We start from the raw sequence: 19,520 nt of genomic DNA, 5'->3' as shown, positions 1-19,520 counted from the left end.
AAGGGTGCTCCTACACCAGATCCCTGGGGAGAAAATCAAAAATTTGGTTAAATGTTTTGGCATGGTGATGAAATCCTTGACTAGGAGTGAAGTTCACCTAAGGTAAGTGAAGAAAATTCTCAAACAAGATCAAGTTCGCCCTTCTCCAAGCATAAAATTTCCTTTCTATCATGAAGCCCGCCCATGGATAGCACAAATTTCCTATTCCTAGGTGAAGTCTGCCCTCCAAAGCATAAGATTTCTTATCTCCTAGCAAGTCCGCCTTAGTATGTGTAAGGAGAAAATTTTCAAACCCTTAGCAAGTCCACTACAAGCTGTAGAAGTTTCCAATTGAACACCAAGTCCACCCAAGGAAAAGATAGGTGAGAAAAAGTGGTTAAGTGTTAGTACCTTGGGAAGAAAAACTCAAAATTATGGCTGTGTTGATACTTTGAAAAGAGAAAAATTCAGAAATTTGCCCAAGTATGGAATGTGGACAAACAAGATAAAGTTCTCCATAGGAAGAAGCTTCTAGAGGAAAGCCAAAAAGATTGCCATTGAAAATTAAAGCAAAGAGAAAATTCGCCTAAAGTGAAAGTGGAGAAATTCGAAAAAAAATTGGCTAAGTATGGCAACATAAGAAAATTTCCAATCAAGAGGAAAGTCTGTCATGGATTGCTTGGTGAAAATCCTTGTTCAAACAAGAAGAATATCCAATGCCTAAGGAAGAAATTCCTTGATTGCCAAGCATAAAGTTCGCCTAGGAACATGGGAAATTCCTCCAAGTAGCAAGGATTATCCCCAAGACCATAGGAAGTCCGCCCAAGAGGGGGATAAGAAAAGAGGAAGAATTTGAAAATTTTGGCTAAGTGTTGAGGAATAAAGCAAAAAAAAGGTTGAAATCATGATGAAATTTGCCGAAGTGTTGAAAATGTTCAAAATTGCAAATTTCCAAGACATCTTCCAAGAGAATTTCAAAGCCAATTTACACTCGAGAGCAAATTTGAAAGTGATTCCTTAAGCAATTTAGGGAATTTTATCAAAATCCTCAAGTTATAAGAAAAGAGAAAGAATTTGAAAATTTTGGCTAAGTGTTGAGGAATAAAGCAAAAAAGGGGGGATAAGAAAAGAGGAAGAATTTGAAAATTTTGGCTAAGTGTTGAGGAATAAAGCAAAAAAAAGGTTGAAATCACGATGAAATTTGCCTAAGTGTTGAAAAAGTTCAAAATTGCAAATTTCCAAGACATCTTCTGAGAGAATTTCAAAGCCAATTTACACTCGAGGACAAATTTGAAAGTGATTCCTTAAGCAATTTAGGGAATTTTATCAAAATCCTCAAGTTTAATAAGGATTGAGGATGGATTTTCATTTGAATTCCAAATTTATTTCAGATTTAAATTAAAATTTCTAATTTTTTGAGGAGTACATAAGAACTTTCATTTCGGATTCTTCAAATTAATTCAAAATCATCTCGCTTTTTTATGCTTTTTAGGGGCAAATGCTTAAATTTCCAAAATTTTACCAAGTCTAAATCCTGGAATTTCATAAGTTAAATAAGAATTATCCTTTGAAAATTCCTTCATACTTTGCACTTTAGGTTGGAAACAAACAACCCCCTTATTGTTTTTAACTTAGAAAATTTTCATGATTTTCAGGTGGTAAATGTCAACTCAAGGAGGGATTTCTAGAAAGGCACAAATGAAGTTCAATAACGAAGGACCAAAGCTGGAGTCCAAGATCATGATGGAATGGAAGAGAGTTGGAGATACTGACCTTGGCCATGTGGACCTCGAAGACTTCAAGATAAGATGAAGGCAAAGAAAATTCCTTAATCCATAAATATTTCTTAAAAAAGATGAAGATTCATGATGCCAAAATAGAAGAAACAATCAAAGCAATACAAGAAAAGGTCTTCGTCACAGTCTCTGATGTCTTGAGCAGGAAATAGTTTGAGACAAGGACATGAATGTAGAGAACCTGAAGACCAAAGTTCAAAGCAACTTCTTCACTTTCGCAAGTCCAATTCGGAAGCAACATTTTGGCAAGGCATCCTCATTTCTGTTTATTGAGGATGGTTTTCAAAAACTGATAAGATGGACCTGATGGAATACAAGGTCGACGTTATGCCAAGTGTCCCAATGGAAGAGGTCGACCCCATAGCGACTAGGTTCATTGAATTTTCTGCCAAAGAAAAGGATAAAGGACGCCCGCTTCTAGAAGAAAGTGGGATTTAGTGGTTGTTTAGTTCTCATTGACCCACTTCGGATAACTATTGTAACAAACCCTAATTAGGGCTTTAATGTTTTAATCTTGGCCGTTGATCTTGGATCAATCTGGGCCATTGTTTTGTAATAGGGTATCTATATAAACCCTCCTCTCATTTATAAAGGGAGAGATTTCTAAAAAATTGTTGTAGTGATACTTCTTAAGTGCTAAGACATTATTCATTGTTCAAAATGTTGGTGAATTTTGTCTACTTTTGCAAGTTAGCATGGTTTCTTGGCTCTCAATAGGAAAGATTTCATTTTCAAGTTGACAGATTGAATGAAGGATTTGATAGAATTGCTTAATGTGGAGTGATGTGTTCATACTTTTTATAATTGGATAATTTTCAATTATTTTGCAAAGTTAGCATGAACCAATAAATGAAAACTTAACTTCTATTGCTATATTCATTGTTCAAAATGTTGGTGAATATCAATGATATGAAAATCTTTTGAACTCCTTAGAAGATAGCACCATTCTTGTGTAGTTGTTGAATTTGGTGAAACAAGAATTGGTTTTGAATTCCACTTTTGCAATTTCTCTCTCCAAAGTTCATAGGATTAGCTTAGGATTAGAATTTTCTTAAACCCTCCTTTTGCCTTTTTTTTCCAAGTCTTAGTAGAAGTAGGATTGAAAAGGAACTCATTGAAAATCATTCTAGAAAAGAAGAAAGTTACAAGTGTCGACAATCAACAGAATCCTTTGATTGATTCACTCCTCGAACAATTGTGTAAGTCCCCCTTCAGATTACTAGCATATCACAACGAACCAAATGAGACTATCCGCATGAATCTAGAACCTTCGAGTCGTCTTTGTGATCACACAATCCATCTATTTAGCACATAGAAGATTTTCATCAACAGGGAATAGGATATCTCTGGGTATTTTATTTTGAGTTGCACATGCATAAAAAACACACCAACAGGTATCTCATATAAATGGTTTACCTTAAGTAACTAAAAGGAAGTGTCCACGATAGCACAACTAAACACAAGGAACTAATTCATGGTGTCCAATTCTCCAATCTAGGTAACAATATAAAGTCTTGTCTCACTTTTTGGTGTAAGAAAGCCATGCACAAATCAGCTTTTTTTTAAATTTCATTTTATCTCAATTGTAGAAAACAATCCATTTATATATTGGAGATAATGTAAATTATGATTTGGGAGATTTCTTATGTAAATTCTATTTTTATTTTATTTTTAAATGACAAATACTTTAGCTCACCTTTTATATATTTATTCATACAGCATTTCTTATATTTACAATATTTTTTTAAAAGTAACAGTTTTCCACAATGCATAACTTGGTCTGAAAATAAAATAATTTCATATTTTTTGAACTTAATTCATTAACACTAATATCTAAGACACATTTTTTCAGAATTTTTTGTTGTGCATTTTTATTTAATATTAATTTTATACATTAAAACGGCTATAATATAGACATATATTTCCTCGTAGCATGACTCTTGTTGTATATACCCAATTTTAATTTTTTTCTGTTGATAGGACATTAATACAAAAAGCAGTCTAATTTTTCTGAACTATTTCCAGTTGTTTGTTATTTTTTTATGTGTGTCAAAAAGGGATTTATTCTTTGCAATAAACCTATGATGATTAGAAAACAGATAATAAATATAATAATAAAATAAAAAATATACTAAAATCTATTTTCAAATAACTTGCTGGGAGGATTACTTTCATGCAAAAACTTTGTATTGTGATGACTTTGTTTGATCACAAAAAATGCGATCTAAATTGGCAATTTGTATGCAATCAAATACTTTTACGTGGCTTTAATGGAAAACAGTATCAGATGGAATTTTTTAGGGACACACAAATAACACATTGAGAATATCTTCTACAAACTTTATCTAATTTTCCTTGTGTCTCAAGATTGGAGCATGCTATTTTGCATAAATTGTTCAATCAGCATGTGGTCCACAAGTGAATCACACCTTTATGCATTTACAAATTTGCAGGAGTGCGGATTTCTAGGCTTTCTGCTCAAAGATGTTGTAACAGTAAGGGAGTGTCTGAGTGGTGATGGTAGCTATGCAGTGGTTGGAGGTGTGGTTGGTTAAGTTGTCCTATATGCTTTTTGGCTTGGTTTCGCATTCTGATTCTTTTCTGTTGTTTGAGACTATGGTTTTTGTCACAGTTTTTGGGTTCAATGTTGTCATTTATATGGCTTTGTAACCTTCTATAGACATTTTATTTCAAGGATACGGGTCCCAATAGAGCTCTCATTTAAAAATCAAGAACTATATATATATATATATATAGTGGGGTTTGTCCCCCTTGCCACACAACATAGGACACAATTCTATAACAAAAACTTTGTAGGTTCATAACTCTTGGACAACAAAGCAGTCACCCTCTCAACAAAATATGCAATCTTTTTTACACATTGCTTAAAATAAATTCCTTTAAATTATTTTAAGGATTTCTTTATAAGCTTCTTTTAGTTGCATGATGTCAACCCAGTTCGATTAAATGCATGAAACTTACTGAAACAAACAATAAAGTGTCCTTCACTTAATTTTACTTCCAGACATACTATTTTGGCAATTGTTTTGTGCTTTATTTATTTAAAACATTTATGAGTACATTCTTTAGTTACCTATTGTTTAACTTAAATCACATTCTTGGTGTTATTTTGTTCGGCTAGCTTAATCTTTGGTACTATCCTCTTCTATTTTGAATATAAACATTAAGCATTATTATTTAGTCATAGTTTGATTTGATTGGTTAAAATACAATTTGCCCTTACTCCCACAGTGGTTGAAGTTGAGGATTCAAACCTACTATCCATTTCTTTCAATGACTTAAAGTATTTGATCTACACCCCATGGGTGATTTAATTAGGAAAATTAGGTTTCTAGCAAGTTCCCATTATTTTTTCATAAATCAATCAAATAAGTATTTTTAGGTTTTTTTTTGTGACTAGTTTTCTCCAAGTAATTGAATCAGCCTATTCGCTGCTAATTTCAGCTACAATACATCCCAAAATCAGGTACCGCTTGGAATCCCTACAGAATTGACCAAAGTTTGAGTTAACAAACCAAAATGTTTCTACTCTTTGTTGGCTGATTTTGGGCAATTCCAACACTAGCATGGCATTTTGAGGCATAATCCAATGTGATACGACAATTGAGTGCAATTTTCGTTTTTGTTTTTACTTTTTAACTTCCAATACCCTAGCTAACTTATTTCATCCATAAAAACAGCAATCTTCTTAACTTTACAACATGTACAACAAATGAAAAAACAACACCGATGAAATCAAAAAAAGGAAAGCCCACAAAATATACAACACATTGTTGTTCCTTCACCCTCAACTACACAACCATCCTCCCTCACCAGCACGATCATACTTGTAACTTGAGCTTACCATGTATTGAACAAGTATGCAGTCTTCAGTGGCTATTGCCTCTGCAACATCCCAGCATTCTTTTTCTATGAGCTTCCTCAAGGTACTGAAAATTCCATACATCAAATCAATTATCTAATAGAAATTAGAAAAAACATAAAGTTGAGCCTAACTGTGACATTGAAAGTGAACTCCATGCTGAATGTAATGAAATAGAATAACAGGAAATAATTAATTTTCAAGGAATGCACTTTGGATACCTTTTCCTATATTGATGATATGCACCAGGAAATTCCTGCAGCAAATTATATTTTTCTACATTCTTATAAGCTTTCTTGAACATACCCATCTCTGTCAAGTGCCGTATAAGAGAGCAGATCATATACTTTCCCATGTATGCTGCCCATTCTTCTGCTGCTTCAAATTGATTGTCATGGATCATGGCAAGCAAGAAGTCATGTGAACTAGAGTGCTGAAGAGAAAATTGCTTTAACAGAGCAACCGCACTAGTGTACAAGCGCAATTTAATCAATCCTAAAATATATTTTTCTATACAGGTTGTTACTTTCATATTTTTTTCAGCCTCATCCAATTCAGGTGTGTGCACCACTTCCCTTATATCTCTCAACCGAATTCCAAAAACTGTTGCTAGTTTAACCAGGACACGCACCCTTAGAGTCACTGATCCTGTAATTACATTCTGGAACAACTTTGATGCCAGTATCCGTGCTTCAGCCGAATCAGCTATAGACATGTTCACTTTGTCCAAAGATGAAAGAGCTGATGTCAACAAGTGACTAAGGGCTTCATTGCTGTCAGCATCAAGGACAAGCAAAGCATTGAGGCAGGACACAACATAAGTGGCAGGTCCAGGTGGCGGAGCACTGGGCAAAGCATGTATAACTTGTTGACGAAGAGCCTGAAACTTTACGATTGCTTTTCCATTCCCTGAAAAGATAGAAATGAAATTATCAAAAGACACTCCGATTGCATCATCCGAGCAATATGTGCATCTGTGTCTTTGTTAATAATAACAACTGAAAAAATAGCCAAAAGTTGATAAAAATACAAAAGGCAGACACCAACCAGTAAATAGTCACAGAGAGTCACTAGTCCAGTAAGAGTCAAAATGGAAACTTATTTCAGTATACAAAGCTTTAAATCATGTTCACCTGAACAACAGAAAGCTAATCCAATAGAACAAAATAACTATATTGAAATCAGGGACCTGAACATCTTCAACTAAGCCACAATCAATAATTTTTACAGTTCCATTTCTTTATCAGAATATTATTGGCAAAGGTGTCTCAACCTTGCTTGTCGTTGTTATTTATATTAGTATTTATTTATTATTTATTTACTGACTTTTGTTTGTTTTGTTATCAAAATGTCATCAATTGATCATCTTTTGTAGGTCAATCCAAGTCAACTGTGGTGTCTCCAGTCAGTTTGCAAGATCATCTTGTCACAACCTATGTGTTTCAACTAATGGTTTTGCAAGGTGCTGATGATCATCACAAGTCTAATAAGAAGCAAATGATGATGTAAATGAAAATATCAAAGGCAGAAGAGGAGCAGGGACTGATGGAACAGATCAAAGAAGACCAGCAGCAAACAAGGGCATTTAGGAGCAAGTAAGCATGATGCATGTGAAGAGTTTTTCTGCCCAGCATTTAAAGGTGGCAACATTAACATGTCTTCCTGCCTAAGCACACTTTCTAGTGGTTCAACCAAGTGAAATTTCAAACCTAGCAATATTGAAGTGGCAACATCCAGGGTTTACTGAATCACAGCTGCACATTTGCAAGAGTCTAACCACTATTAAGTTCTACCCGCAAACATTAAAGTGGGTTTAAGTGAAACAATTTTCTGCCTTGGATAAGTGGAAAGATGGCAACAGTGATCAGAATTTCAACTAAGTTTTAGACAAAGTTAGCAAAGTATGACAAAAGCTCTGCCTCATAAACTCAGCACACATTTGCAATGGTTAAACCACTTAAATCTGCATTACACATAAAAAACATGGTTAAAGTGGTCCAAAAGTCTGCTTGCCAACAGCAAAAAGGTAGTTAATCTGTTATGGATGCATGCCTAGATTGGTTCAACCACTTAATTCTTCCACCAGCATTTAGAAACATGATCTAACTACTTATAACCTCCACCCAAAAGCCCAGGCACACTTTTCTAATTGTCCAACCATCTGATATCTCTGCCCGGCACTTGCAAGACATTCGTGAAGTGTTTTAAAGTTCACCTCTATGTTGTGAAGTTATCCCATAGGGAGATTCCCAAATGTGTGTTGTTTTCAGTGGCAGACTTAGGTGTTAGAAATCCTTGTAGGTGAAACGTCAGATTTTTAGTGCCAGCATAAGTCCTTTAAAGTAGCAAACATCTTTTGTTTGAGCAACTTACAACAGATGGGATGAAAGTGTGAATCAAAAGTGAAAATTTTGTGCAATATGGAGGCTTTTAGATCTGTATAGAGAGCAAAACAGGGCTTTTGGTCACCTATAGCAGCAGCTGTAGCAGCAACTTTCCAAGCAAAAATGATGGTAGTTTTCACACTTACCATAACTTCAATTCCAAGCATATACCAGTATTTTGTTACTGGAGCAATCATTCTTCAGGAAGAGAAAAGTCTTGCACTACTACTCGCAAATTAAGTATATAGTTTGAGCTCCTTGGGTTTTGTGAATCGCAGATTTGTGGTTGTTACTCATCATTTTTTATCAGATTTTGAACATATTTTTGGAGTCACAGGGATCCTGATTTGAGATGCAGATTCAGGGGAGAAAACTTTGGGTTTCAGGGCAGCAACCAGTTATTTTCCAAAGATCACAAATTGCAGATTTTAAGGATAATTTCTTGTATGACTATTGCCAGTTTCACTAAAACCTTGTTCATACAGCTTTTGTCATACCTTCATTCAAGAGAGTTGACCATGGCTTTTTAACTAAGTTGCTGATACTGGTATGGGACCTGGTACACGTACAGGACACAAATACACCGGTACGGAAAAAAAAATTCTTGCATGCAATATATGGGTACAGCTGTATTTTATATATATACGTACACAAAAACAAAAAAATAAAAATATAAAGAATTATAAACATACATTTGATAGTATGATCAATACCAAATGCCAAACCGATAGTGATAAAGATGGATATAAAATGTCAAATGATAGTTCAGAATTTCAATATATGTCATAAAATATATATCTTATATGGGTGAAATTGGGCATAAGGAGGCATTTTAGGGTGGGCTTGCACTTTTTAAATGTTAGATAAGTATTTTTTAACGCCCTTGGGAGCACGTGGGTACGTCCTAGAGCGCCTAGGAATGTCCAAGGATCACCTCAGATGCCTCAGGTTCTCTCTGGGTACGCGAGCGTGTACCTACAAGGAACCTGAGCCATCCAGGGGACTCCCCGGATGTTCCCGAAGATCCTTAGCAGGAACCCGAACCCAAACACTCCTGGAACCCTGGAACAGACACGGGATTCAAAACTAGAGAACCCAGTAGCTTAAATTTTAACTTTGCTAAAACCCTACACAATGGTTTTCACAATAGCTTATTTAAGTCACTTTAGTTAGTTGTTTTGAAATAGGTTTTCTTTCAAATTCCTTTTCTTTCTGCTTTTTCTACAGCTTTAGGAACATTTAATTTACACCATATCTTTTTGGGATAATTACTATTCTCAAATCTCCAAAATCATGTTCATTGCAACCTATAGATAAACACAAGATATTCTTAATGATAGTTTAAATTAATCTTATGCTATAGGGTTCAGTTAGCATACAATGCCTTTACAATGTTTCGGTTTTATTAATATGGTCCCACCATGTAATAATTATTGCCTGACTTTCAAGTGGCTATAAGAGTCAATTGGTAGAAGATTGTGTTCATCTTGGAAACCATTAGATTCTTAACATAGACTTTGTGTAGTCCAGGAAAGCAATCTGATCTTTGGTTAATAATCTTTGGTCTACTTTTGTAAGAACTACATATGAATAAAGATATATTTTTACTACAATATCTAGTATGTATTGTTATTTATGTTCATTATATCAAGTAAGTTTTATCAAATGGAAGGGTAAGCAATGGTGTTGCTGCCTTAAAGTAGTAGAGACCGACTTAAGATATTTATGCCCTAAGACCCCAATAAAGGCAAGAAGAGACCACAGCATGGTCAAGACCAAGAGATCAAGCAATCTCTAAGACTGATTAAGCACATACAATAGAGAAGGTAACTATAAAAGGCAGCCAAAGAGACTCCAATGGTACAGATTTGAAATTGAAGCCCATCTCAAAGCATAAATTGAAGTTTAAGTGTTAGTAAAAGTCGGAGTTGGGAGCAAATATATCAAAACATTCAACCCACAACAAATAACCACACAAAGGAAGAGTGGATAGATATAGCAAATCATACTCCATTACTAGAGCATGGATCAACCTTGAAGACCATGTTCAATACCAAGAATCACTACAGTTGGACGAGGAAAGTCTGCATTGGGAGATGGAGTTCAAAGACTCCTTTTAAATGGAGAAAGGGAAGCATATGAAAGCAACATTCAAAACACTAAAGAGTTGTTAATATGAAAAGAAGAAACAATTGTGACGTTTTCACACATCGTCCCATTGCAAATGGGGACCCCCCACTTTTTTCTGCTTTCTAGGCTAGTTTTTGTGTCTTTGGCTATTTAGCCTTGCATTTTGAAGCCTTGCATTTTGAAGAAGTGTAGTATCTCAGGTGGCCAAGATGTAATCATGTAATCAGGATGAGTCTCTCTCTTGGGATGAAGTCAAGCACAACACTTCCTTTGACCAACCAAGCTACCAACCTACCTATCCCAACATTGCCAATGGGTGCCCAAGCCCGATCGCTTCCCATCCATCTCCCCTTTTCATTCCACCTCACCTTCTCCTATTCTACATCCATCCTATATTTCATACTTGTCTCTCCTTCATCTTCTACCCCTTCCCTCATATCACCTCTTCCACTTCCCTTTCCTACCCTTCTCTACCTTCACTTGTCATTTCCATCTCACCTATCTCCACCATCTCTTCACCTCCCACTTCCCTCAACCTCCTACCCACTAACCTATTCCCTTTACACCCTACCTTCATATCCATCTTCCACTTCATAATACCTCTCATAACTACCACCCCCATCTTAGCCTACCTCTATCCTACCTCTATTCTATCCTACCTTACACCTCTCACCTACCACTAACCCCCCTTCATTGCCCTTTATCCTACCCATCCACTACCTATATTTCCTTACCACCTCCCCTCTTCAATTTCCTATACCCGAACTCATACCTTGCATTCTAAACCTCCCTTTATTTCCCATCCACCCTTAACCTACCCCCTATACTCACTAACCTTTTCCCTTAGCCTATCCTTTATACCTCCCAATCTCCCATCACCCACCTTACATCCTACACCTTACACCCTTACCTTTCCCTACTCCCCATAACCCCGTAGCTCCTAGCCTACCCCTCTTACCATCTACTTTACCCCCCCGTAGCTTTCCCTTTACTTCCTTACCCCTCTTTATTCCCTTTCCTAACCCCATATGCCTCCCACCGTAGCACTTATCCCTGCCCCCTTTCACCTTATCACCTTTGGTTCTCCCTTTCCACACACGTAGCATGCTTGGGCCCACCACAAGATTTAAACAAAGAGATTTTAAAATCTTTTTTTAAAAAAACATTATAATTTCTTTTGATTCCCTTCAAAACATGGCATTGCTGGCCCCACCAAAACTCTAACATGGAAAAGTTAAAAAGTTTTTTTTTGGGAACTTTTTTATGTGGTATGCTGGCCCCACAAAGCATAAGGAGGAAATTGAAAATGTTTTTTAAGGTGGTGTGTATGGTATTGTTTGGGCCCCACCAACTTCAGAATAGGGAGCAAAAATGTTTTTTAAGGCATTGATAATGCCACTTCAGCATGGAGCAAGGATCATTTTAAATCAAAAATTTAAAAAGTGAAAAATTCAAAAAATTCAAAAAATCAAAAAATTTGGCTAAGGCATGGAAAAAGTTGAGGCATTCTAGCTATTGGTTGAAAATTTTGTACACTTGGGGAAATATACGAAATTGTGGCTTCAACCACAGTGTGTGAGTATGATACTCTCCTAATTAAGGGAAGGCTCCCCCTATCTATCTAATACTAAAACTAAAATAGGATGGAACAGCAGTCTTTCTTCTTTTTTCAAGAAAGCCAATATCCTTTTCTCTCCACAGAAAAATGATAGCAATTTAACGCAAAACAGCAGTAACAACTTTTTGAAATGAAATGAGAGAAAGGAAATGATGTTTCTTGAAAGCTCAGAGACTTTTGTCACTTCCTTCAGACTAGACAGTAATATCAAGCTCAAAGACTTGAATATATGAAGTCCTATCTACCCTTTTCTATGCTAATGATATCAAGAACAAATTATAGCAGCACAAAGTCTAAAATATCTTATTCCCTTCTACACAAAACAGTAAGAACTAGTATGAGCTCAAAAACTCACAACTATTTCTTATCACAAAATCTTTTTCTAATTTCTTTCAAGAACAAGTGTAAGCACAAAGTCTTACAGCTCTTCCTAGAAGAATGTTTACTCTAATTTATATTAACCTCCAATACTTGCAGCACAAAGACTGCAAATCAAATTTGATTAAGCTCCCTAAGAAGCACTTGCAAGAAAGATAATATGGAACACAAACTCAAGAATGTAGCACAAAGACTCAAAACTTGAGCAATCTTCTTCTATTCCTTTCAATTCTTCAATTTACACATATAAGCTCAAAGACTTCTTTGCTGCAAATTTGGCAAAGTTTTTGCTTGCTTTCTAAAAGATAAAAATTACAATAGACCCCCTCAGGTATTTATAGGAGAGGAGTCATGAGAAAAAGGTTGGAGGATCCTAACTAACTTGAGAAATTCTCTCAAACAACAAGACTTATTCAATAACTAACTATGACTTATTAAAAGTTACAAGTCCTATTCTAAATTGACTTGTAACTTGTCCACTTGTAATTACAAAAGTGCAAGTAATGACTTGACTTGCAATTTACAAAATGCTTCTACAAGTAAACATGTCAAAAGAGAAACTACAACTAAGAGATTAAAATTCTAAAAATTGCATGCAACATGTGAAGACATGAATCCTTTGAACTTCTGGATGATCATTTGCAGCTCATCAGGATTCAGTTCATGGGTATTCTTTGCCACAATCATGGTTTTCACAATAACATCACTGCAACGAAGGATTGTAGCATTATTCTTCTCAAAGGAATACTGAATTTCCTGCAAGAAGACTTGATAGGCAACCAAAGCTTGAATAGATGCGGCTGAAAATGGTTCACTCCGCCACTCATGATGAATCTTCAACTGTAGATGTGAGAGAACCCTTTCTTCTGATAATAATTCCCCATTGTGATCCATGATATTGCAAGAAGCTTTCTCACAACGAGAAATAATATCCTGAAATACTTCCAATAGCAGTCTCATAGAATCATCAATGTCTTCAACAAGTGAGTTGAGAACAAGGGCTTTGTTCTCCAAGAGCTCCTGGTATTCTAGATATACAACCCTCGAAGAAATAACCTGATGTTCTAGAAGAACACTCAACTTTTGTTGAGGAATCTTGAGCCATGTTGTCAAGCTATCTTCCGCCTTTTCCAAAATCTGTTTAAAGCATCAGAAACCTGGTTCAATTGTTCCTCAATGGTCTTCAATTTGACCATCATTTGAAAAACCTCCTTCAAGACCTGTGCACATAAATCATGAAGCCGATCCACCCAAGATTCCAATGCTTGTACCTTTTGAGCAGCTCTCTCAACTCCTTGAATTGATTCTTGTGGACTGAAAGAACTTGAAGGATTGCTCCCTTCACTAGCGGATTTAGTAATCCTTTGAACAGCTGCTACTAGTTGCCTATTCTCCTCTTCTAGCTTGTCTTTCTTTGCTAGAAGCTCGTCATATCACTGTACTAGTGAAGCTACGGACTGTTGGGCATCATGCTTGACAACTTCATGTGTTTGCTTACCTAATTCTACCTTTGTGACGCAGCTTGCATTTGCTCATGTGGCTTGTCTACAAGAGGCTCAACAATCTCGGCCACCTTCATCTTGTTACTATCAACTGTCACCCTTGAAAATGTCTTAGCTCTTTTAGCAACCTTGGGTCTTGATTACCTAAGTTGTTGATAATCAAAGACATCAAGAGAAATTTCTTGCTTCTTTCTCTTGGGAGTGAAAGAACTAAGCCATAGAGATAAAGCCATTAGTTCTCCTTCAGTAACAGTTGTGGTCATCCTAGGGGAAGTATTTGTCTGGATAGCAACCATGGTTTGCTCGGTAACCAAAGGACATGAGGATTGTCTCATAAACTCCTCAAAGCCGAAAGTAGAGGTATCAATCTCTGACAAATGAATACATGCAGGAGTATCCTTGAAGATTTCCAGCAAACTCTCTTGTTGATAATCAAGAGGTGTCTCAACTGCTGAAATGGGAATGGCATCCTGAGGAGACTCATCCACTACTATAGGAACATCATGAATAATGGAGGAAGCATCCACATCTGTGTTAGGAGGAGATAAAGGTAGCTCCATGGGGATTGGGGAAGGAACCTCATGAGGTGACTCCAAAGTTAGTGACTTAGGAGTATCATCTGAATGTTGTTCTTCTTCTGGATCTTCAGGATCAATCACATGAATGTGAAGCTGTGATTTCTCCTTCCCACAAACTATCGCCTCTTCAGGAGGAAGTACCATCGCCCAACTAACTCGCAACTTGATTCTTGTGCCCGAAGATGATGCACCTTCCTTTTTATCTATCTGGATTTCAGATTTGCGTCTGAAGGGTCTTGTAGAACCATCATCTTTTCCAACCTTGATCTTGATGAGTCTAACACCATTACCTTTGAGCCAAGTGTTGGTGTTAGTTAGGATAGGCTGAAATCTCTCAAGAATGGAAGTGCATTCTTTATGTGACCACTGAATTAAAGGAAGTGGGGCTTCATCAACTCTTCGTGAAAGATATTTTGGATCAAGCACATTCTCATCATCAATCATTCCTTGCGGAATGTCCATTAGGTTCAAATCAATAATTTGTTCAAGGGTGAGCCTGCAATAATCCATCTTATGAACCTCCTTTTCTATACGAAGATCCACCCATATATCCTCTATGCGATGCACATGTATGAAGGCCTTTTTAGTTCTCACCTTCATATCTCAGTAGTCAAAATCAGCTCTTGACTTAAACCTTTTGAGTTTTATCTCCTGCATTTAGATCTCCATAGCTTTGGCTTAGGTGGATGTAACAAGGGAATACCAGCCAATCTTCAATGGGTTAGTTGTAGAAATCCCCATCCCAACCTTATGCTTGACATGATCTATCTTCCCAACTCCATAAGAATAATCTTATCAGTTGAGTATCTAGGGAGCATGTATGGTTGTCCGCTGTAACAGCCAACTCTCATGTAAGTGAAAGTTGGGAATTGAAGGAACAAGCAACCATATTCATTCACTCTTTCCCATGCCTCATCTGATACTCTTCTATTCTTAAGAGTCTTGTCAAACTGACACATGAAATAACCAAAGAATGCATCCTGAACCCTCCTGAAATGTAATCTTCTGGGTCTCAAAGGCAGCTGATCATAGTACTCCCACACAGATATAAGCGAGCGATCACCCTTGGTAGAAAGACCAAGGAAATGTCTAAGTGATGCTGCTAAATACACCAAGTATGAGTTCATATAGAATGTCATGGTAGTAGGGACTGTTGCAAGTTGTTCACACAAAGCGTCATTGATAATTTCTCCCAATTAGATGTTATGAGACTGCCATATGAACATGATAGACTCATGCATCCAGGGCTCAAAAACATTAGAATGCTCTAGTCCCAACATCCTGCTGAGAAGAGTAATGATGTCTCCAATTTCCCACTTGAAGTCACAACGGTACAACTTAGCCCACCATGTGAAAGCGGCATGTGGCTCATGGATCCACCTATTAATGTGACGTTTGCAATCTTTTTCCCACTTGACATAATAATCAGCTGCACTATCTTTGGAAATCTCCATATACACAGGTGTTGATGGTATTCTAAAAACTTTGTCAATAGTATCTGCATCAAGACGGATTATTGCCTCCCCATCATCATTTCTGACAGTTCTTGTCTCTTTATCAACAATGGTGAGCACAAGCAAGCACAAACTCAGGTTCTAAGGCAGCCACCGGAAAAGAAGAACAACAGTCGCTGCATATTACTATCTTGCGGATCCTCCACCCTTTTGATGAAATATGACATGTCAACATGCCCTATTTCCGTATCCTTGATATGATCCATAGGAAAGGAAACTTGTGAAGGAGACACCTCATTCTAGCGCTTATCAAATTCATATTTCATCTTCTTTGGAATGGAAGATGATGGTAAATCTGACATTGAAGAACAAGCTCGTACGCTGCAATGAAGACTTTAAAGTGTCAAAGCAACATCAAGATCTGTTGCAACTATGCAATGAAGACTTTAAAGTGTCAAAGCAACATCAAGATCTGTTGCAACTATCATCTTCTCTTCTTCAAATGGGAAAAATTCTAACCCTTACACTTCACAACTTTGTGAGAGGAAGATGGGAAATAAATAAGGATGCTTGAAACTTGGCTTTTGACCAATTTCGGATCTTGGGGAATGTTTTACAAAAATACAAGTGGGGAAGAACAAATGTGCAATCGAACTTTTGAAACCCGAATGCAAGTGTACTTGTAAAAAGGAAAATGAAGAAGTGGGTGAAAAATGAGATTTTGACATGTGGCAAATGGTGGGAATGGTAGGTACGGATGATGGTAATGAGTATGGAAAGATTTTGGGAAGATCATCTTTATGAAAATGGGAAGAACTTTCAACTTGTAATCAGATTTTAAAAACCCGATTTTGAAAGGATGAATATTTTTCAACTTAGAAACTTGGAATTTCACCAAAAAATGGTTAAGGTTTTTCAACCAAAGAGGAAGATCAATTATTTCTTACTTGCAATCGGGTTTCAAAATCCCGAATGCAAGTAAAGAGAAAAAATGGGGAAAGACAATGCAATTTCACAAATTGCTTTGCAAACTTGGAACAATGGGCAAAATCTCTCACAAAACCGATTTTAGGCAAGAACTAACAAAACTAACAAATTGACCGAGGAAACCAAAACAAACAAAAACAAGAAATGAAAACAAAGAAGAAAGGAAAGAAACATACCTTGATCAATCAAAATGCCCTCCAAGAAGCAAGAAGCAATCCTTGAAAGAGAAGACAATGAACCTCTTAAATAGATACAAGAAGGAGATTCAAACCCTAGCCACGTTTTCCAAAACGCCTTATGCAGCAAAAACGGCTATCAAAATGGCATGAGAATTGGTCAAATCTTCATCCAAACTCCACGCCTAGGCAAGACAAGCAAAAAAGGACTAAGGAGGAAGAGGATTTGTGGCAAATTCCAAAGGCAAATCGTGGTATTTCTACAACACGCGTTGCTGTTTCAACGCCTTATAACTAGCAAATGAATCCACCAAATGGCGTGAAAAGAGTTCTAAGATGCATGAAAATAGGCATGAAACTAAAACGCCTTCCTCCTAAGATTTCTCCACAAAAATCAATTGAAACTTTCAAGAACATCATCCAATATTGCTGATCAGGTTCTTGAGGAGAAATGACAAGTTAAAAAATGCATGAAACCAAAGAAATCAGGTTTCTTCAAACTATTTGCAAGTTAAAATGTTCACTTTTCCATGCATAAGGCAAAATTGGGTTTGTAAGAGCAAACAAGAAGTTTAAAATGCATGTGAAAGGGAAATAAAACTCCCTTTACAAGTTTTAAACAAAAGACTAGTAAGGGGAAAATAAAATTCCTTTTACAAGTCACAAAAACAACTTAAAAATAAAACTTGTTATAGGGAAATAAAATCCCTATTACAACTTAAAGTGAATTTATAAAACTTGTAATGGAGGAGAAAAACCCCTACCATAACTTAAAATCACTTAAGTGGAACTTTTTAAAGGAATTACAAGTTTTATTTAAACTTTATGATTTAAAGTTCACTTGTAAAATGTCCAAAAAGTTCCTACAATGACTAAAAAGCCAAAAAGCAACAAGGGGGAAATAAAAAGTAAGTTACAAGTTCTATTTTTCATAAAGTGCACTTGTAATTAACTTAAAATTTCCCTACAAACACAAAAACAAAGGAAAACATAAAACTTGCAACTTAAGGAAAATTTCCCACCTGCAGTCAGCGAAAAAAACCCGAAATTGAAGGAAAAACATAGCAAGCGAACTCAAAATACAATAAAATTTGAAACGTGGTTTGAGGATGGACTGAGGATTAGTCCAGTCTAAGGGTAAGGCGAAATTCTGCCTCGGGAATTGCCATAGAGTGAAATTTTAATTTTTTGACAAAAATCTTATGTAATGGTCCATCATTTTTTAAAACAAAAATGAAGACAACACTAGCCAAGACCCTCGTCCTTTGAACATGACCCTCGTCCTTTGAATAGGAGCCTCGTCCTTCGAACATGACCATTGTCCTTTGAATATAAGGACCGTCCTTGAACAAGAAGGTCATCTTTTGACTAAAGTACCCGTCCTTTGACTTCGATGATCAACTAAATGACTAATTTCTATGAGAAAGTACATGATGAAAGGTGGCAAATTTTTAACGCTTACTCAATGAAAGTAACCAAATGGACACGAGGAGCAAGAGGCAATGGCAAACTTGACAAAGCAAAGGGCAAGTATTCAATGATGTTTGAGCATACACGATGCAACTCATTCAATTCAACTTGTAAACAAGATTAAAGATTCAAATGATGATTGGCAGGCATTCAATGAAGAGTGGTTGTGCAAATAACACATTCAAAATCAATACCTTATGGTATTAAGTTCAAGGTGAATCATTTAATTCAAGACAGCAAATGCACACAAATGTATTGTGAAAGACATCGCAATTTTGAAAAAGAGCAGTTATTTATTTGAAATCAATGATTACAAAAGCATTAAATGGATATGATCAAGACAAGTTATTGTTTAGCTCCAAGACATTAAAGGAAATTGCTAGGCGATTTGTAATGAGGTATCCCAGATGACTGAGTCTTGTTGATCATTTCATTTGATCAACACCAAGTCGATATCCTCATTAACCTTGCAGCGATTCAATTCTTAGTAATTTCATCCAATTATGGTTACGATTTTGGTTATGAAAAAATGCAATCAGTATGCAATCATCTTCAACAGCAAATTGATAAGTGATTCATGTTATAGGGCCATATCCAAGTCATGACGAGTTTTCAACTGAAAGCAATCTTAATCAGCGAACTCTCCAGCGATTTCCTCTTTTTTGTCTCAGGCTGAATAAGACTCGACAGTGCTCTCCAATTGGGATATAATCAGAGAATTTGCCCTTTATGTTAATCAGCAGCACTTGATATTTCAAAGCAGCGACTTGATCACATACGTAATCATCCAACTTGTCATTTGTAAATCAGCGAATTTGTTTTGGGGAAGATCAGCGATTTATGTCAAGCAAACCAGTTATAGCGAATTCATCTCTAATGGCAACAATTCTGAATTTGATCAGACACAGTCATTGCAATCATTTATGATCACAGTGGATTACTGGCAAGACGATTTTGGTGAGATAATACAGCAAATGCATTGAATGAAGCTACGAACTTGATAAAGGCTCTGCCATCAATCAAAAGATCCATTCAAGGCAAGATTGGCTAAGAGGACAGCCTAATCACCTTATTAGTCTATTTGAACAATTCACAGGTTTGAAATAAAGCTTAGTTGGTAATTTTCATATATTAATCAGATTGTGTTCAATACTGATCCAGCTTCTTGTACAGATCATTTTTGTG

At 36.3% G+C, this 19,520-nt stretch overlaps 1 protein-coding gene across 5 annotated transcripts in view; it reads right to left on the bottom strand.

Annotated features, from left to right (window-relative positions):
• The window catches only part of LOC131059841 (uncharacterized), a 253,314-nt gene that overhangs the window by 207,132 nt on the left and 26,662 nt on the right, over nt 1–19,520 (bottom strand). For all 5 annotated transcript variants that reach the window (XR_009110248.2, XR_009110249.2, XR_009110250.2 and 2 more), the window contains exons 2-3: nt 5,880–6,567; nt 5,641–5,725 (exon numbers count right to left, since the gene is read on the bottom strand). Coding sequence is in view for 2 of the 5 variants with exons in the window: in XM_057992888.2 (XP_057848871.1) it covers nt 5,641–5,725; nt 5,880–6,567 (773 nt within the window). In the remaining 3 variants the exon portion in view is untranslated. The remainder of the gene's footprint in view (nt 1–5,640; nt 5,726–5,879; nt 6,568–19,520) is intronic.

This window comes from Cryptomeria japonica, chromosome 10 (genome assembly GCF_030272615.1).
Source record: "Cryptomeria japonica chromosome 10, Sugi_1.0, whole genome shotgun sequence".
NCBI classification, from domain to species: Eukaryota; Viridiplantae; Streptophyta; class Pinopsida; order Cupressales; family Cupressaceae; genus Cryptomeria; species Cryptomeria japonica.
This window is presented reverse-complemented; position numbering and strand designations above follow the sequence as displayed.